At 35.2% G+C, this 19,040-nt stretch overlaps 1 protein-coding gene across 1 annotated transcript in view; it reads right to left on the bottom strand.

The window, feature by feature from the left end:
- Positions 1-19,040, bottom strand: part of CEP57 (centrosomal protein 57) — a 41,985-nt gene that overhangs the window by 4,164 nt on the left and 18,781 nt on the right. Inside the window, exons 3-9 of the mRNA XM_060605304.3 lie at positions 13,001-13,180; positions 12,499-12,620; positions 11,022-11,138; positions 10,358-10,435; positions 7,235-7,342; positions 6,606-6,683; positions 34-275 (exon numbers count right to left, since the gene is read on the bottom strand). Coding sequence (XP_060461287.1) covers positions 34-275; positions 6,606-6,683; positions 7,235-7,342; positions 10,358-10,435; positions 11,022-11,138; positions 12,499-12,620; positions 13,001-13,180 — 925 coding nt within the window. The remainder of the gene's footprint in view (positions 1-33; positions 276-6,605; positions 6,684-7,234; positions 7,343-10,357; positions 10,436-11,021; positions 11,139-12,498; positions 12,621-13,000; positions 13,181-19,040) is intronic.

The following is a 19,040-nucleotide window of genomic DNA, read 5'->3' as shown; positions in this document are numbered from 1 at the left end:
AACATAATTTAAAAAACAAAAACTAAAACTCACAAGCTCATTTGCCCAAATTCATCTTGTAAAGTCTGTAAGACTTCTGACAACTCTTCATTAATGCTGCTGGAGGAGGGAGGCGTTACTGACACCTTCTTACTTTTACCATTTCGTGAAGAAACTTGCTTTGCCAAAGGAACACTGTTGACCACTCGATCATTGCACAAGGCTTTAGTATGCTGCTTCATCAGATGCAAGACATGCTGAACATTGGCTACCACAGCATGGCTAGGACTGGTGGACTGAAGAAAAATGAGAATTAATTGAAGCCACATCGTCTAAATCTGTTTTGTTTACTCCCTGAATAAAAAGATCTCTACCCATAAAAAGCCTATGATATAAACTTCCTAGGGTGAATCCAATTACCAAGTCCTGTGGACTTAACTTCTGAAATACCTCCAATCCACCTCTTACTCTCCACCCTACTGTCATTCCTCGGTTTATGCAACCATCTCCACTAGCTATAGGAAGAAGATCGCAATTGGCATCGCTCTCCTCAGTTTCTAATTCAATAAGGCTATCAGCTATCTTCCTAAAATAATATGCTAATAGTAATCAGTTTGTTCTCCTATTTGAAATCCTTTGATGTTAAGCCCACTAACGCTAATGTCCAAACTCCTTAGCATAGACAAAGGGTCTACTATCATTGAGCTAAAACTTATACTCCCTGGCCTTTTGTCCTATCATCCCCTAATTTCTCTGTATTATTTCCATAAACCGTATTTGCACATACCATTTCTTCTGTGTGGCACCATTTTACCATTCTTTAAAACACAGTTCAAATATATAACTTTTAAAGACTTCCCTAAAACCTCTAGGTAATGAATTGGTCCAATTAAGTAGTCCATTCTCAGATCACCCAGAGCATTTCTCTCTCTCAGTGAATTTATCACAATACACTATAATCATGTTTCCATGTCTGTTTCACCTGTTAAATAGCATATGTGCTTCCAGGTGGTAAGGACTGTCACTGCATTCATTTCTCTATCCTCAAATAGTAGGGGGATCTAAGTTTACATAAATGTAACAGGAAAACATAACATAAACAACAATAGCGAAAAGCTGGTAGCCCTCTCAAAATTTCTGGTTTTGTTTTTAATATGAAACAATAATCTCAATATGCTATTTTAATTTACAAAAAGATGGCTGGACTAACTTGGCTCTATAAGCATCATCTAGACAGCTTGTTTACAATGCAGATCCCCAGGCAGCACTCCAAACTCAATCAGTGTGGGTCAGGGCTTGGAAATGTGTATTTTTAATTTTGCCAGGTGATTCTGACCAGTCAGGTTTGGAAGCCACTGTGCTAAAGCTAACAGATACTCTTTATCCTAGTCTCTACTGCCAGGTAGCAAATTGAATCCAGCATTATATACAAAGAAGTATGTATACCCTATCCAAGTGAGTTTATTCCAGGAATAACTGAATTGAACTAGTCAATTATTTAATTCAATTACTAAAAATAAAAAAAAGCAGTGTAGTCTAGCATATTGACAGTAAAAAAGAAAAATCACATAACCATACCATCTAATAAAGAAAAGCATATAAAATAATCCAACACCCAATCAGGTACTCAAAAAAGCAGAAACAGAGGGAAATTTCCACCAGTTGGTGAAGAGCATTGACAAAGAACCTACAGCTAACATTGCATTTACTGGTGAGACTGAATGTTCTCCGCCACTAAGATCAGGAAAAAGACAAGAATGTCCACTCTCTTCAGTTTTGCTTAAAGTAATACTGGAAATCCTAGCCAGTGCAGTAAGGCAAAAAAGGAAATAAAAGGCATGCAAATTAAAAAAAATAAAACTGTCCCTATTTACAGGATGACATACCTCTCTACATAGAAAATTCTAACCAATCTAAAAAAATAATCCCTAGGACTAATAAGGAATTCAATGAAATCACAAAATGTAAGACCAACATACAAAAAACTTACTATACTAGCAATGATCACATAGAAACTAAATTAAAACTACAACTTACATTTGCTCAAAAAAAAAATATGTGAGTATATAATAAAGCAGATATGGGACCAATATGCCAAAAACCACAAAACACTGATGAAAGAAATCAAAGATCTAAATAAAAAAAGCTACACTGTACTCATGGTCTGGAAGACTTGACATGACAAGAATGTCAATTCTCCTAAACTGATCTGTAAATAAAACACAATTCCAATCAAAATTCTAGCAAGACTTTTTTTTTTTTTTTTTTTTTTTTGTGGATAGAGAAAAGTTTATTCTAAAATTCATATAAAGAGAAAAGGAACTAGAGGAGCTAAAACAATTTTGAGAAAGAAGAATGGACAAAGAATCACTCTTCCTGATGTTAAGACTTACTATACATAAAGCCACAGTAATCGACATAATCGAGGCAAAATGGTACTGGCAAAGAAGTAAACATACACATCAATGGAACAGAATAAAAAAATAAACCTTGACCTAACAAGCCTCATATTGTATACAAAAATCATTTCAAGTGGATCATAAATTTAGACATAAAACATAAAACCGTAAAATATATGAGACATAAGTGAAAATGTATAGGATGTTGGTCCTGGCAAAGAGTTCTTAGACCTGACAGAAGTATGATCCAGAGAAAGCAAAAATCAATTAACTGGATTTCAGTGAAACAAAAAGGAGCTCTGTGAAACAGTTTAAGAGGAAGAAAGAAAAACTACAGACTGGGAGAATATATCTGCAAACTACATATCTGATATGTGACTTGTATCAAAACACAGAACTCTCAAAACCTAAGAGTAAACAAACAAAAACAATTAAAACAGGCAAGAAATACAAATGGATATTTCAGTAGAGGATACACAGATGGTAAATAAGCACATGAGAAAGAAGATGATCACCATCATTAGCCATTAGGGTAATATAAAATAAAAGCACTATGAGATATCAAACATACGTAGCAGAAAGGCTAAACTAAAAAGTAACAATATTAAATGCTGGTTAAGGATGTGGAAAAACTCCATCTCTGGGACACTGCTACTGGAAATGAAAAATGGTACAGTCACTCGAAAATAGTTGGGTAGTTTAAAAACAAGAAATACACTACACATACAATCCAGCAATCAAATTCCTGGACATTTATCCCACAGAAGTGAAAACTTATGTCCACACAAAAACCTATACACAATGCTCACACTGGTTTTATTTGTAAACTCCCAAAACTGGAAACAACCCAAATGTCCTCAATAAGTGAATCCTTAAACTGTCATACTTTCACACCATGGAATATTTAACTGAGAGAAAGAAAAGAACCATGGATATACACAACCGTTTGATGAATCTCAAGGGAGTTATACTGAATAAAAAGGTCAATCTCAAAAGATCACATTTTGTATGACTCCCATTTGTGAAATGGCAAAACTGTAGATATGGAGTGGTGGTGGTTACCGAACCTACATGTGATAAAACTACACTGACCTAACCTGTACATGGGTGTGCATGCACACACACATATATACACAAGTACAACTAGAGAAATCTCAATAAGGTCTGTGGATTTAGTCTCCTGGTTGATACTATAGCTACGTAATATATTACCATTGTAGTAAACCAGATGAAAGGTACATGGACCTTTATTATTTTTGCAACTTCCTATAAATCTAGAATCATTTCAAAATAAAAGTTAATCTACGTTTTTATCGATAATTTAAATTCAACTACAATTAAATGGTTTAGCTATACATTCTCCCTTGTAGCTATGCAGTCATCAATACAGCCTTGAATATCAAGAACCAAATTCATTTGTCTCAATAACAACTTAAATGCTGATCTACATGGTATTCATTTAAAGTGTGAAAATATGAGTATGTGCAATCACTATTTCACCTGTAATTTGATATATTCAAGTTATATATTCGCTATACTAATGCCTATATATGCTTCAAAATAAACAGTATATAGTTTTAAAAATTCTTTTTCCTGTTATTTTTCTGATTGTACCCATTAACGCAATTTTATGTCTGTTCAATCTAGTTTAAAAATCAGGACGTGTATTTTGTGTCTTTAATTTCATTTTTCTAGTAATTCATTTTTATTGCATTTTACATATGTATTGGTTTATGACAATGTATAATTAAAAATAAAAACTGGACCTTCACAATAGTTTGAGGAACACTCGGCTAGGTGACAGCACATTCTTAGCTGTTTGAATAATATTTCACAGAGTACCAACAACTTCAGAAAGAGAGCTCAGGTTGAAAAGACTGATCTTTGAATCTGTCCCTTTCAACCTTTATATTAAATGACTTCAATGAGAATTACTGAAGATAGGCAATTATATTTGGGAATAATACAAATAATGAATTAGATTCTAATATAATATAGGATAGGGTGAGACTCTACTTAGAGTCTCATTTACTTACAAATTCTGTATAAAATAATTAAATCCACAAGTATAGGACCTACAGCAGCTGATCCAAAGCTTCAGGAAAATACCTGTTACTTCAGTTGACTCTAAAGGGCACCTGGGTAGCTCAATGGGTTAAGCGTCTGACTCTTGATTTTGGCTCAGGTCATGATGTGGAATCAAGCCCTGTATCGGGCTCTGCCCTGACAGCATGGGGCCTGCTTGGGATTCTCCCTCTCCCTCCTTCCCTCTCTCTTTCTCTCTCAAAATAAATAAATAAACATTAAAAATTAACGAGTGCCGGACGCCTGGGTGGCTCAGTCGGTTAAGTGGCCAACTTTGGCTCGGGTCATGATCTCATAGTTCACGAGTTTGAGCCCCGCATTGAGCTCTGTGCTGACAGCTCAGAGCCTGGAGCCTGTCTCAGATTCTGTGTCTCCTTCTCTCTCTGCCCCACCTCTGCTTGCGCTCTCTCTCTCTCTCTCAAAAAAATAAACATTAAAAAAAATTTTTTTTAACTAATGAGAGGGAGGATGAAGCTTCCCACAGAACATTAATATGATGCTAGGCTGAGTTGACAGACTCCCAGAATGTGACAAAGACTATTCTGTGCTAGTCACACTGCATTTAGAGGGCTACATTCAATTTAGAAAGAGAGTGATGAGGTGGTAAAAAAAAAAAACTCATAGCTGAAGAAAAAGGAAGTGTTTATTTATAACCCAAAATAGAATAAGGAGATGAGAATAAAGTTATTTTCAAAAGTTTAAATATTTCCCTACAGTCAAGGGCTCATGTGGATCCCTGAGAGCAGAAAAAGAGCAATGAACAGAATTTACACAGTGAAAGATTTCAACTCACTTAAGAACTTACAAATAAAGTGGTCTAGAAATACATCTGAACAGAGTACACAACCACTGTTTTGGATATTTACATAATGAAAACACTAGGCAGAGAACTTTATTAAGTGGGTCCCAAATCTAACTGAACATTAGACTGAAATCAGGGAACAGTAAAAACACACACACACACACACACACACACACACACACACACACACACACACAACTTTCTAGGCCCCCATCAGAAAATTCTGACTTAGTAGGACTGTGGTGGGGCTTCATAATCTGCTTTTTCAAATGCAGTACTCAGTGATGCTAATGTAGCTGGTCAGCCCTTGAGAACCTCTACTTCCAACCCAACAGATTTTATGGTGAAGCAAAAGCAGGTTGGTAGGATTAAGAGACAAAGGAAGAAACATAGGTCAAAAGATAATCTGCAATCCAACAAGAGATTAAATTGAGGGTAAAGAACAGCATAGAGACAAGGGCATTATTTAAATATAAATACATATATAGATATATATACACATATATATGTGTGCGTGTATATATACATATATATATATATATATATATATATTTTTTTTTTTTTTTTTTTTTTTTTTTAAGTGATTTGTGCCTCACATATCCACAAAGGGCAAATGGAAAAGTTAGAAATTAGTTCACTCCCCAAGCTTTCACCAAGGATTTATTGTGGGGTTAAAAGAAATAAATAAATAAGATTAAAATCTATTTCCTAAGCCTCTCAAACTCACTACTTAGTTGGGTATTCAAGGCATCTATGCAAGAAACAACCAGCAACATAGAGCTAATGAAAAAGTGCTATAAACTAACACAGTGCTAAGCACTTATTAGAAATCACTTAGTACTTCCTGATATTTGACAAAATTATCATCTCTACATTTAAACACTAAAGGAACATAAAATTCAGGTCTATTTATGACTGCTTCTTGGAGAATGATGCATGTGAGGACAAATAGGATGTGATTTCTATTTATTTAAATATCTACTATATTTAAATATAAATGAGCAGGACTGATACTAAAATTCCAACGCTACAAGTAACACCATTTGCCATTTCATTTACTCTTATCTACAACCATACCTTCTCTAAACCAGAGTCTGTGATATTGTTCATATCTTTATTTCCACAAATACTTTATCTGCTTTAAAGTCCTCCTAGCCTTTTCCCTGCTCCCCCAATCCCATAAAACCTTCTTCCATCTCTTTCTTATATCACTATGATCCATACGAGTAAAAGGGCAGAAAAATGTTTTCACCATTTACAGGCATACAGGCAGATGAGTGGATTTAATTCAAAGAGCTAAATTGTAAAGGAAAAAAAAATCCAGAGTTGGAGCAACTCACCTTTCCAGCTACAAAAGGCATATCCCCCAAGCATAATCTATAATGTGGTTGTGCAGTAAAATAGTTCCTAGAACCTTTCTGAATGGAAAGGAAAAACAAAACAAAACAAACAAACAAAAAACAAGTTTACTCACATGATGATAAGTTTACTTACAAGTTTACTCACATGACTAATCTAAAATTTCAGTGTACTGTTGGGCTACTACTTGCTTTATTGATATTGGTATATTCTTGAGCTCCTAGTAATACCTGACAACATGCCTCTTAGCCTCGGAAAGGCTAGGAAGGAAAAAAAATCGTACCCGCCAAAACAGCAAGTACAGTCTACGAACCGGTATATATATATATATATGTATGTATGTATATTCACATATACATAAAAACACTGAGCAATACTGAATAATACAGATCTGGGCAATGTTTTGCAGTTCTAAAATGCTTTCATATATACCATCTCACTACCAGGGTAAAATTTAAAAGCAGATACTACTTATCCCCATTTTCCCAATGAAGAAACGGAGAGTGAAGATTTATTCCAAGCCTGGGTACCACACAGTTGTAGGAGTATTTTCACACAAATTACACTCAGTAATAATCAGCACTTTGACTTATTGGTCCTGTTTTCATACCTTTTCTGGTGGTTTTGACTTCTTTTTTTTAACTCTTCTTGCACTGGGAACACATGGAGCTGCCTTATTTTCAAAGATAATTCTATTTGTTTCTAGACCAGTCTGCAACTAAGAAAAACAGGACAGCCTAAAGTTAATGCTACAGAAATAAAAGCTATTAGATTTGCCATGTAAAGATCTGTAGAAACCTATAATAGAGAAACAGAAAAACATATCATAGCTGCGTAACTATGTCTTGAATCAATCTGTGAACATTCTCCAAATATTTTATTTATTTATTTATTTATTTATTTATTTATTTATTAACGTTGATTTATTTTTGAGACAGAGCATGAACAGGGGAGGGGCAGAGAGAGAGGGAGACACAGAATCCGAAACAGGCTGCAGGCTCCGAGCGGTCAGCACAGAGCCCGACGCGGGGCTCAAACCCATGGGCCATGAGATCATGACCTGAGCCGAAGCTGGACGCCCAACCGACCAAGCCACCCAGGCACCCCAAATATTTTAAATCAATACAAGTCCCTCATTTTATCCTGAAGTACTGTGCTACAACTTATCCTCCCCCCCCCCCCCCCCCCCCAGTTTGGAACCGTTTAGCTCCATTATTTGTAGTTGCTCCATAAATTATACCTAATGAGCTAAATACAATATATCTGAATCCAAACCAATACTTCAATATTTTCTTCTTTTTTACACATGGCAACTACATCAGTGCCAGACACAATGCGGCTGGAGAGCAAAATACATTTCTCCCTCTTTAAAAACTAACACCCTTACATCATAAGAAAATGAAAACTGGAAATTTTATGTCCAAAAGAACTGGAAGGTACGTCAGCAGATACTATCACACCTTTTGTCTTTGTCTAGAATAATGGTTTTCAAACGAGCTTATGTATCAAAATCGTCTGGGGTTTAGGAGAAACATTCAGATTGTCAGGATCCTCTCTGGACCTCATTGTTTTTAAAAGTATTTTAAAGTTCCCCAGGAAATTATGATGGAGTTGGAACACTCAGAACCAATGGATGAGTTAAAAAGAAATACCGAGAATACTAACTCCCACAATGACTGCATTCTTTAGGGACAGAATCTATTCAGAGACAAAGGAATACAGGGATGCCTACCCTCGGGAGCATCTACATTCTCACGCATCTAACAATGCTTTATACATAGTCAACTGAATAGACAGAATTCATTGAACATAAAATTACTACTCTGATAAAATTATTACTGTGTGAGACTTATGAAGCCAATGGGTTTGAATAGTATAAAAGTAACAACTTTTTAAAAATGTTTTAACTTCCAGTTTATTTAATTCTTCCCAGTAATGGTCATATATTTGTGTGGCAGAGTTTTAACATTTTTAAGTGCTTTCATTGTCTTTTCTCTCATCTGATGTCTCCAACACTAGGAAGATATAAAATGAAGACCACTTCATCAACGGTAAAATCCAAGCTCTGAATGGTTAAATATCTTGCCCAAGACCATACAAGTTAAGGTTGGCTTGACTTGGAACGATGTACGATCCCTGGTCACTGGTATTCTACTAGAATAGCATTCACTCTCAGAACTCAAAAAAGCTTTACTGATATAATAACTGATTTGGTCCCTATATTATGCCTGCTAAATGAAAAAGTGAAAATACTGTAAAATAACTTTTTAAATTAATAAAATAACGAACTTGTTTAATTTTATTTCATGTACAATAAAACTCATCACCACAACGTATATAGAGCACAATTTATGAGTTTGCATGTTACAAGTGTGGAAATGGACATACAGTAAAGTGGCTGACCTTACAGTGGAATGGGCAGAGAAACCAAGTCACTTCAAAACTTGTTGTGATCAAAAATAAAGCCACATGACCACAGAACTCAGCACAGTGAGGAAAAAATACAACACAAGGTAAATATTTGAGAAAGAAAATATATCAGGTTTAATAGAAAGAGACTATGTTAAATCAGAGAGTTCTGGGGGGTTCTGGAAGCAACAGACAAGGTGACAAGGATAACAAGATGTTTACAGCCCTGCAAGCCCACATATGAACAGAACTCAGGACACTGCTGGCCTCTGACCACAGCCTAAGCTGCAGACCCTCTGCTCCTAACTGTTCTGGAATCAAGACCTGCTTCTTGTGTTAATATGAGAAAAGATACATATGAATGTTTTAAGACTCTGGAAGTGGGAGGGAAAATAGGAGGTATCTGAATAAATAAGCTCTTAAAAGAGTCTTCAATTACGAACAAGGTATTTTATTGAGCCTGTCAGTAAGACTCACTGGGAACAAAAGTATTGCTGCATCGTTTAGAAATGTGGTTCTGGTTGGTATACATAAAAATTCAATGTTTGTGTGGATTCACACTGCCTCACCTATTCTGCCTGGTGGTCAATGCATGGGCTAAAATCAAAGACTAGGAGCAAACAGAGCTCACTTTCCTTATCCAGTAGCTTTTGTGAATTGGTATGGTCACTACTGATTGGCGCAGCCCACTACCTCAATTTCTGTCCTGGTGTTTTGAGGCCACCAAGAGAAAGGAAAATGTGTAAGCAGGAAACTAAATGATGGTTTTCCAACATTTCCAACAGTGACCCAAGTGAGAAGTTTTACATCCTTATGTATTATTACTCTGATGGTTTTTAGTCCATTGATTTTTTTAAAATGCTGATTAAAACCCACAATTTGAACAACTCTAAAAAACTGCTCAACTTTTACTCTTCGCCTACAAAAATATGTTAATAATTTTCTTTAAAAAAAAATTTTTTTTAACGTTTATTTATTTTTGAGACAGAGAGAGACAAAGCATGAACGGGGGAGGGGCAGAGAGACAGGGAGACACAGAATCGGAAGCAGGCTCCAGGCTCTGAGCCATCAGCCCAGAGCCCGACGCGGGGCTCGAACTTACGGACCGCGAGATCGTGACCTGAGCCGAAGTCGGACGCTCAACCGACTGAGCCACCCAGGCGCCCCAATGTTAATAATTTTCTATATCAAGCTACGTCTGAGAATTTATATAGTAGACTCCTCCAAAATATAAATGATCTAAGAAGTCCACAATGAATCTTTTGTTTTGACACAAAGAGGTGTATGAAATCTGGGAAGCCTGCCTGCTGACACTGCAGCTTACCTGGGCTGCCTTAGCTTGCATACGTTTCCGTTCCTGTTCTTCTTCGCGGAGTTTTGCTTCCAACTCTTGCATTTTTTTCTAGTGATATAAATATTAAAAGTGGTTAGTGAAAGACTTAGTGTCTGTTTGTAAAATTTTAATACAGCAACACAGGAATGTGCTATAAAATTTTAGCACAGTAAACACAAGCTTGTTCACTCTAGTAATGACTCTGTGCTTGCCAGTAACCATGACGCTCTCCTCTGTGATTCATTATTAGTCATTTGTGAAGTAGCTGTGAGGTAGTTAAACAGAATTGTGGGTAAAATCTATGGCCCAAGAATACAGTTCCGTATGAAGGCATATAGGCTGCATGGAAGCTAAATTTGGAATGTTAATCTCAGTGGTATTAAACACCTCCCAAGTGAATCAATTAAAACTAAAGGCAACAACTTAAACCAAGTGATACAGGTCTTATTGATGCTTAAAACATTTAAGCTTCCAACATTTTCAAAAAGAACTTCTTATGTAAATCAAGATTAGAAAATGTGAACACCCTTTCCAAATTTACATTTCTTCCTCTTAAAAATTCCTGTTTCTTTGCTACAAGATCACTTTTCTTCTTATGAATAGCCGGTATTATAAAATGATCAATTTTACAAAAGAACCAATATCATGCACTGACTTCTGCCAGGGCCTGCATTGTGGTAAGTTTGTTATACTCCTGTTCAAGAAGATCTAACTTTTCAAGCTGGCTCTGCACATGTGTTTGATCATGTTGTCGTTCTCTTTCGAGGGAAACCTGGAAAATAGTAGTAAACACAAACATGAGAATTTGACAAAAAAACAAAACACAACTAATACTGGGCATAACTTAGAATATACTATAAGTAATATCTGGCCTTTCACAGAACTTCTATACTACAGAGAAATTCTAGGAAAACAATGTTAAGATGAAACCACAGGATAAAGAAATCAATAAATACAAGTGGAATCCTGCTCCTACTATATACCATTATAACAGTAGGTTCTATACCCTGAGACTTTCATTATACTCAGCTGAAAGTTTTTAGATATATGGGCTAATACTTTCAGTGAGTCTGGTTCTCTTACACAGCTAATCTCTAAAGGCAATGATTATGTTTTTTGTATCAATAATTTATGCTTCCTCTGAATTCTATACAAAACATCGATTATTATTATTTTTAGGTCTAGTAGGCTTTTAGGTCTAGTAGGTCTTTTAGGCTTTGAAAAGAATGTCCCCTGACAGTCACAGGGTAAACCATTAAACTAGGATAAGTAGTAGAAATACGCTAAATTGAGGTCTATTGGTAAAAAGCCAAAACACTAAGTACCTGAATTTATAAATAGTAGATCTTCATAGATAAGACTATAGCAATAGATATCATACTAACAGAAATATGAATATGACTAAATAAAGCAGTAATTTCCCCAGGAGTTTGTGTCAATTACTCATTCCTTCCAATCCACCTTAGTGGATCCTTCCAATCTGCCTTTATGGATATTTGCTGCCCTTAAAAAATACATTAAGTTAAAAATTGGCGAAATCATATTTTATTTCCAGTATCAGAACCATTCTTATGAAAATGGGCTATTTAAAATTCACTGATGATAAAATTCACTGATAAATAAACAAGGTTATTTAATATATATGCTTAATAGAGATTAGTCAAAACATCTCACTTATAGACGCTTTCTAAGCTAAGAACTGGAATATTCCAAAGTAGAGAATGACTATGTTACTATATATGTTTTGCCATTTCCAATCATATGGCAGATTGAACGGACTACCCTCTTCCCCACCCTATAAACGATCCCAAGTAATTTCAGTCGTGGGCTGTTATACTGTTCAAAAGCAGAAGCTATCAAAGCTGTGTGCAGAAGATATGCAGTGTGTGTGAGGGTCATCCAAAAAGGAAGCCTCTTTATAGCTATGTTAAAACAACAAATCACATTTTTCTCAAAGCTTACACTTAGTTGTTTCTCAAAATGAACTACTGGTACTACTATCAGTGATTTGGATTAAAGGAGAAATAATTATTATAACAGAACCATTAGTCTTCACTGAGAAAAAAAGATCTTTATGTCAGTCTAATTTCCCCCATAGCTACTGCTGTGAATGAATCTGTGAGGCACCATACCTGTTTTTCTAAGACAGATGTCCTTTCCATTTCTGCATGCTTTATCATATTGCGCATGTATTCCAACTGTTTTTCTAAAAGATTACATTTATTTTCTGCAGCTAATAACTGAGATGTCAATTCTAAACAGAATACATAAACAGAAATTAGCTCACTCATACAACAGTTGTAACAAGCTGTTAATGGGAATTAAGTCTACTGTGTATACAATAAACCCTCTCCAATAGCTCTAGAAGCCTAGATGACCTAAGTCATTCTCTTTCTATATGCTAGTCCAATCTGTCTTGAATTGGATCAGTAAATATAATGCAAGGAAGGCATCACCACGTGTTCCTCAGAATGTACTCAAGTATAATGCAGTTCTGGAGTGCCCAAAGATACTGACCACTAGAAAACACTATCGTGAATTTGCTTTTAGAATAATTTTACAAGTCTTATTTTGTGTATTTCATTTTGTATTTTGTGTATTTGTAAGTTTCATTTCCTTCATAATTAAACAAACCTTGATTATGCTTTGACTCTTCATTCTTTGAATTCTCTCTTTCTTGAATCTGTTCATCCAATACTTTCTTATATTCAATTGTTTCTCTAGATAAGGTTTTCACACTTTCTTCCGCCTGAATCCTTTCAAGTTCTAAGCGTCGAATCTTATCTTGAAGATTCTTCAGAGCAGAAAATATGGCTGCCAAATCCAAACATGAATAATGTAACAATATATATGGAGAAAGTTCAATAAAAAACATACTTATCTTGGGGCACCCTAGGTGGCTCAGTCAGTTAAGCGTCTGACTTTGGCTCAGGTCATGATCTCATGGTTGGTGAGTTCAAGCCCCACATCAGGCTCCGTGCTGACAGCAGAGCCTGCTTTGGATCCTCAGTCCCCTCTCTCTCTACCCCTCCCCGGCTTGTGTTCTTTCTCTCCCTCTCTCAAAAGTAAACACTAAAAAAATTATTTTTAAATATGCAAATCTAAATAAAAAATAAAATTGACAGGTGGGCCCAGGAGAGAATCACTCTTTGGGAACAATGGAATGTTAATTATTGCCACATAATTGTTTTTTTTTTTTTTTTTAAACCTACTTAAAGGTATCTTCTGAGTCTCTGAAATGTGCTAGGTACTCAAGTAAACAAATTATTATGGCAAAAGATTACAAAAATTTTATAAAATGGTAAAAATATTTAATCATACAAAATTAATCATACAAAATTCATACGTAACCTCAAGTATATTAACTGTCAATCTTTTTCTGTTTTATTAACAGAATCCTATGCAGAATCCCATTGTAAAGTTAAAGATATCAAGCACAAAAAGGATTATTTTTTTAAGTCTCAGTTTTTTCATTATATAGGAAAAATTCTAATCACTCTTTAAACTGACCTCCAAAAATTTCTGATTATAAAAGCAATATATAAAAGAAGAATATATATAAAAAAGCAGCATACGTGTGTGTGTGTGTGTGTGTGTGTGTGTGTGTGTGTGTAACTTATAATCCTACTACCAAGAGATAAGGACTACCATTTTTGGTTATTTCTTTCAATCTTTTCTGATATATGCAAAATAAATTGAGATTAAAATTTATGATTTCTTTTTCACTTTAGCACTATAATAAACTGAGCATTCCCTCATATAATCAGATCATCTTAAAAGATTATCTCCTTATAATAATAATTAAAAATTAAAAATGAAGTTACTGGGTCCAAGAATATCCATATTTGAAACATCTGTATTTGAAAGGCTCTTGAAAGTAAAGTACCTTCATAAAGGGTTGCATCAATTTATACTTTCATTAAAAGTATGTGTCTTTGCCAACATACCCCACTATTACACTATTTCTGTTTCGGTTAGTCTGATTAAGAAACAAAAGCTACTACTGGTTATTTTAATTTGCATTTCTATTAAAAGTTTGAAGATTTTTAAATATATATTATTGGCCAATTTTCTTTTGAATTCCTTAAGAAAAAGTTTCCCCTTTGATTTTATTAGTTTATTAATTCTCGTTTAGATGCTGTCAGTTTTAGTATAAAGCTGTTCTGATTTTTTATATCATTATAATGAGAAATCTTTTGCATCAAGTTCTTTACAAAGATAGAATGCTCTTCAATGTCAAGAATACATAAACTTTACATGTTCCTTTTGTTACACTTAGAGTTTCACATATTCTTACATTTAATTCTTTATGTGAAATAAGATACTTTTGTTTTGAAGGAAGAACTTTAAAGGGCGATTGCCTCATATACCAAATTCACACAAGTACTAAGATATATAGGTATTATTATTACTAACACACATATACCTTCTACCATAGTCTCATACACACATACCTGAAATTACAGTTTCAGTATTTTTATTCTGATTCATTATTCAAGTATTTTAACTATTAAAACCTTATAAACATCCCTCCCACACTATATAAACTTTTAAAACATTTCAAAGTTATTTATTCTTACCAACTAAATATTCAGAACCATTTTGCCTAAACAACGATTTCCGTGAAACTTCATGGAAACCGCATAATAGGTCGGAAGAACTGCCGTCTTAAAAATCGAGGGTTCTCACTCAAAACAAGGCACACCTTTCCATTTATTAATGTAATTCATTCATTCACCAAATTTTAGTGCCTAGAATGTTACAGGCCCCAAACATGAGATTGATACATTTTATAATAGAGCCAGTTTACTCCTAGTATACGGTGACACTACAGTGTAATTAAACATAAACATGAAACACATACAACTTAGAAAACTAAAAAATCAACTGAAAAGACTATGAGAATAGAAGAGTCCAGATTTAAGATTAGTATTTAAAGGAATTAAATAATTCTCTAAAATACCTGGAATAATTATATAACACATGTAAGATGAAAAGAGAAAATTAATAAATGTTTTTTAATATCAATTTGAGGTTTTTTAAAACTTCTTCTTCTAAACCACTAAGAAGTATTTATTAAAATAAAACTTTGTAGGGGTGCCTGGGTGGTTCAGTCAGTTGGGTGTCTGACCTCGGCTTAGGTCATGATCCGGTGGTTTGAAGGTTCGAGCCCTGTGTTGGGCTCTGTGCTGACAGCTCAGAGCCTGGACTAGCCCGTCTCTCTCTCTGCCCCTCCCCCACTCACACTGGGTTTCTCTCTCTCTAAAATAAATATTAAAAAAAATTTTTTTAAATAAAACTTTGTAGTACCAAACATTTCTTGCATTCCTTCATTAGATTATACATAACTGTGTATGATTTTGCTAGTATTTTACTTCCGCATTTATGGTCATTAATGCAATTGGCTGGAACACACGATTTTCTGTTCTGTATGTCAGCAAATGTAGTATCACAGGGATGTACTGGATTAAAAAAAGACCCAAGGTGGGGTATATGCTTTCCTTTTCTACATTCTGGAATGGCTTATGTATCAGCAAAATTATTTGTTTAAACACTCCTCAACAACACAAAAAAATGGAAAGATATACCATGCTCATGGATTGAAACATTGTTAAAATGTCCATATTACCCAAAGCAATCTACAGATTCAATGCAATCTTTATCAAAACTCTAACTCTATTATTCAAAGAACTAAAACAAATAATCCTAAAATTTGTATGGAACCACAAAAGACCCTAAATAGCCAATACCATCTTGAGAAAGAGAAACAAAGCTCGAGGTATCACAATCCCAGATTTCAAGACATACTCCAAAACTGTAATCATCAAAACACTACGGTACTGGCACAAAAATAAACACACAGATCAATGGAGCAGGACACAAAGCCCAGAAATAAAAGTACATTTATATGATCAATTAATCTATGACAAAGGAGGCAAGAACACACAGTGGGCAAAAGATGGTCTCTTCAATAAGTGGCATTGGGAAAAGTGGACAGCTCCATGCAAAAGAATGAAACTGGACCACTTTCTTACACCATGCCCCAAAATAAACTCAAAATGGATTAAGGACCTAAATGTGAGGCCTGAAGCTATAGAACATCTAAAAGAAAATACAGGCAGTGATCTCTTGGACACCAGCCTTATTAACATTTTTATGGATATGTCTCCTTAGGCTAAAGAAACAAAAGCAAAAAAATAAATTACTGGGGCTGTATCAAGCTAAAAAGCTTTTACGCAGCAAAGGAAGCCATCAACAAAATGAAAAGGCAACCTACTGAATAGGAAAAGATATTTACAAATCATGTATCTGATCAGCTGTTAACATCCAAAATATACAGAGAACTGGGGCGCCTGGGTGGCTCAGTCGGTTAAGCGGCCGAATTCGGCTCAGGTCATGATCTCGCGGTCCGTGAGTTCGAGCCCCGCGTCGGGCTCTGTGCTGACAGCTCAGAGCCTGGAGCCTGTTTCAGATTCTGTGTCTCCCTCTCTCTGACCCTCCCCCCGTTCATGCTCTGTCTCTCCCTGTCTCAAAAATAAATAAACGTTAAAAAAAAAAAAAAAAATCAAAATATACAGAGAACGCCTAAAACTCAACACCAAAAACCCCACAAATAATCCAATTAAAAATGGGAAGAAGATCCGAATAGACATTTCCAAAGAAGACAGACAGATGGCAAACAGACACATGAACAGATGTCCAACATCACTAGCCATCAGGGAAATACAAGTCAAAACCACAGTGAGATATCACTTCACACTAGTCAGAACAGCTAGTATCAAGAGACAAGAAGTGACAAGTGTTGACAAGGATGTGAAAAGCGATCCCTCACACACTGTTGATAAGAATATAAACTGGGGAAGCCACTATGGAAACATTATGGAGGTCGCCTCAAAAAACTAAAAACAGAAATATCATATGATCTGGTGATTCCCCTAGTGAACATTTATCCAAAGAGAACAAAAATGCTAATCTGAAAAGATATATGCACTCCTATGTTTATTGCAGCATTACTTACAACAGCCAAGATACAAAAGCAAATCATAGATGAATAAAGATGTGGTATATAAAATAAAATATTACATATTCCACACATATATACATAATGGATCAATATACATATACAATGGAATATTACTCAGCCATAAAAAAAGAACAAAATCTTGCTGATACATAACAAGAAGGGACCTACAGAGTATTATGCTAAGTGAAATAAGGCAGAGAAAGACGAATACCAAATGATTTCACTTGTATGTGGAACCCAAAACAAACAAAAACAACAAAAATCCCACACCTGACACACGAACAAAAACAGAAACACACTCATAAATACAGAGGACCGGGAGCTGCCGGAAGGGAGAAGAGTGGGAGATGGGCAAAATAGGTGAAGGTGATTAAGAGATACAAACTCCAGTTATGAAATAAGTCACGGGGATGAAAAATACAGCACAGGCAACATAGCCAATAATACTGTAATGACACTGTATGGTGACAGATAGCAAACTACACTTACTATGGGGAGAACAGAATACACAGAAGAGTCCAATCATTATGCTTCACACCTGAAACTAATGTAATATTGTATGTCAACTATATTTCAATTAAAAAATAAATTCTCACACGAAAGAGTTTATACAGAAGGCCTGAACCTTGGCTAGCCTCTGGAAACTAGGCTCTTGGAATGCTCCCTATGTTACTAATTAATAAGGTTGTTTTGTATGCCTAACACTAAATCCTTCTGGGCAAGCCTGTCTCGATTGTGACAACAATGTGTTTTATGGTGAATAGCATGACTGTGCAGGCGCCAAATATTTGTGTGACCAGCTCCAAATAAAAGCCATAGTGTCTGAGCCTTAAGTGGGCTTTCCTGAGCAGAAACACTGCACACATCATACAGTTTACAGCTGTAGGAAGAAGAGTCTTTCTGTGTGACTTCCCTAAGAGAGAAATTTAGAAGCCTGCATCTGGGTTCCTTCAGATTCTACTATAATAAGCCACGGCCATAATTAGAACCACTTCTGAAACTTGTGAGGTCAGTCCTCCTAGTTAATCGGATACGTGGCCCTGAGATCCCAGAATATGAAAAATTCACCAATGTTTTCAGCTTCCACAATGCAACTAAATTTTAAGAAACTACCAATAGCCACGTTTTAGAGTAGTATCAAATAAAAATATCCACAAATTGTTGGAAAAATTATTAGAATACTATTTATTTTCTACCTACACATCTGTGTAAGGCCAGATTTTTTTTCATACTTCAATCAAAACAACTTATCAACACAAATGGAATGCAAAAATAGAGGAGAATCAAGCTGTCTTTTATGAAGCCAGAAGTAGATTTATAAAGTATAAAATAAAACAATGTCACTCTTAACAGTATATTTTTTAAATTTGGAAAATAGTTATTCTTCATTAAAATGTTTATGCAAACATGTAATGGGTTTATTAGGGTTTCTTGGAGTAAAAAATTTGAGAACAAATGCTTCAGGAGAACAGATGGGCAGTAAATTGTTATTAATACCTAACACCATAGCCATAACTTGACTCCTCTCACTGATCACAAGAATACTGAACTTTTTCCAATAAGTGTGACACAAATTTGTAATAGTTCAAGACTGTTTCTCTCTAAGCTCTCAGCCATGAGTGGCCTGGCACCGTAAAAGATACCAGACTA

This window comes from Panthera onca, chromosome D1 (assembly GCF_046562875.1).
Source record: "Panthera onca isolate mPanOnc1 chromosome D1, mPanOnc1 haplotype 2, whole genome shotgun sequence".
Classification (NCBI taxonomy): domain Eukaryota; kingdom Metazoa; phylum Chordata; class Mammalia; order Carnivora; family Felidae; genus Panthera; species Panthera onca.
Note: the sequence above shows the minus strand (reverse complement) of the source record. Positions and strands in the feature narration are given on the sequence as shown.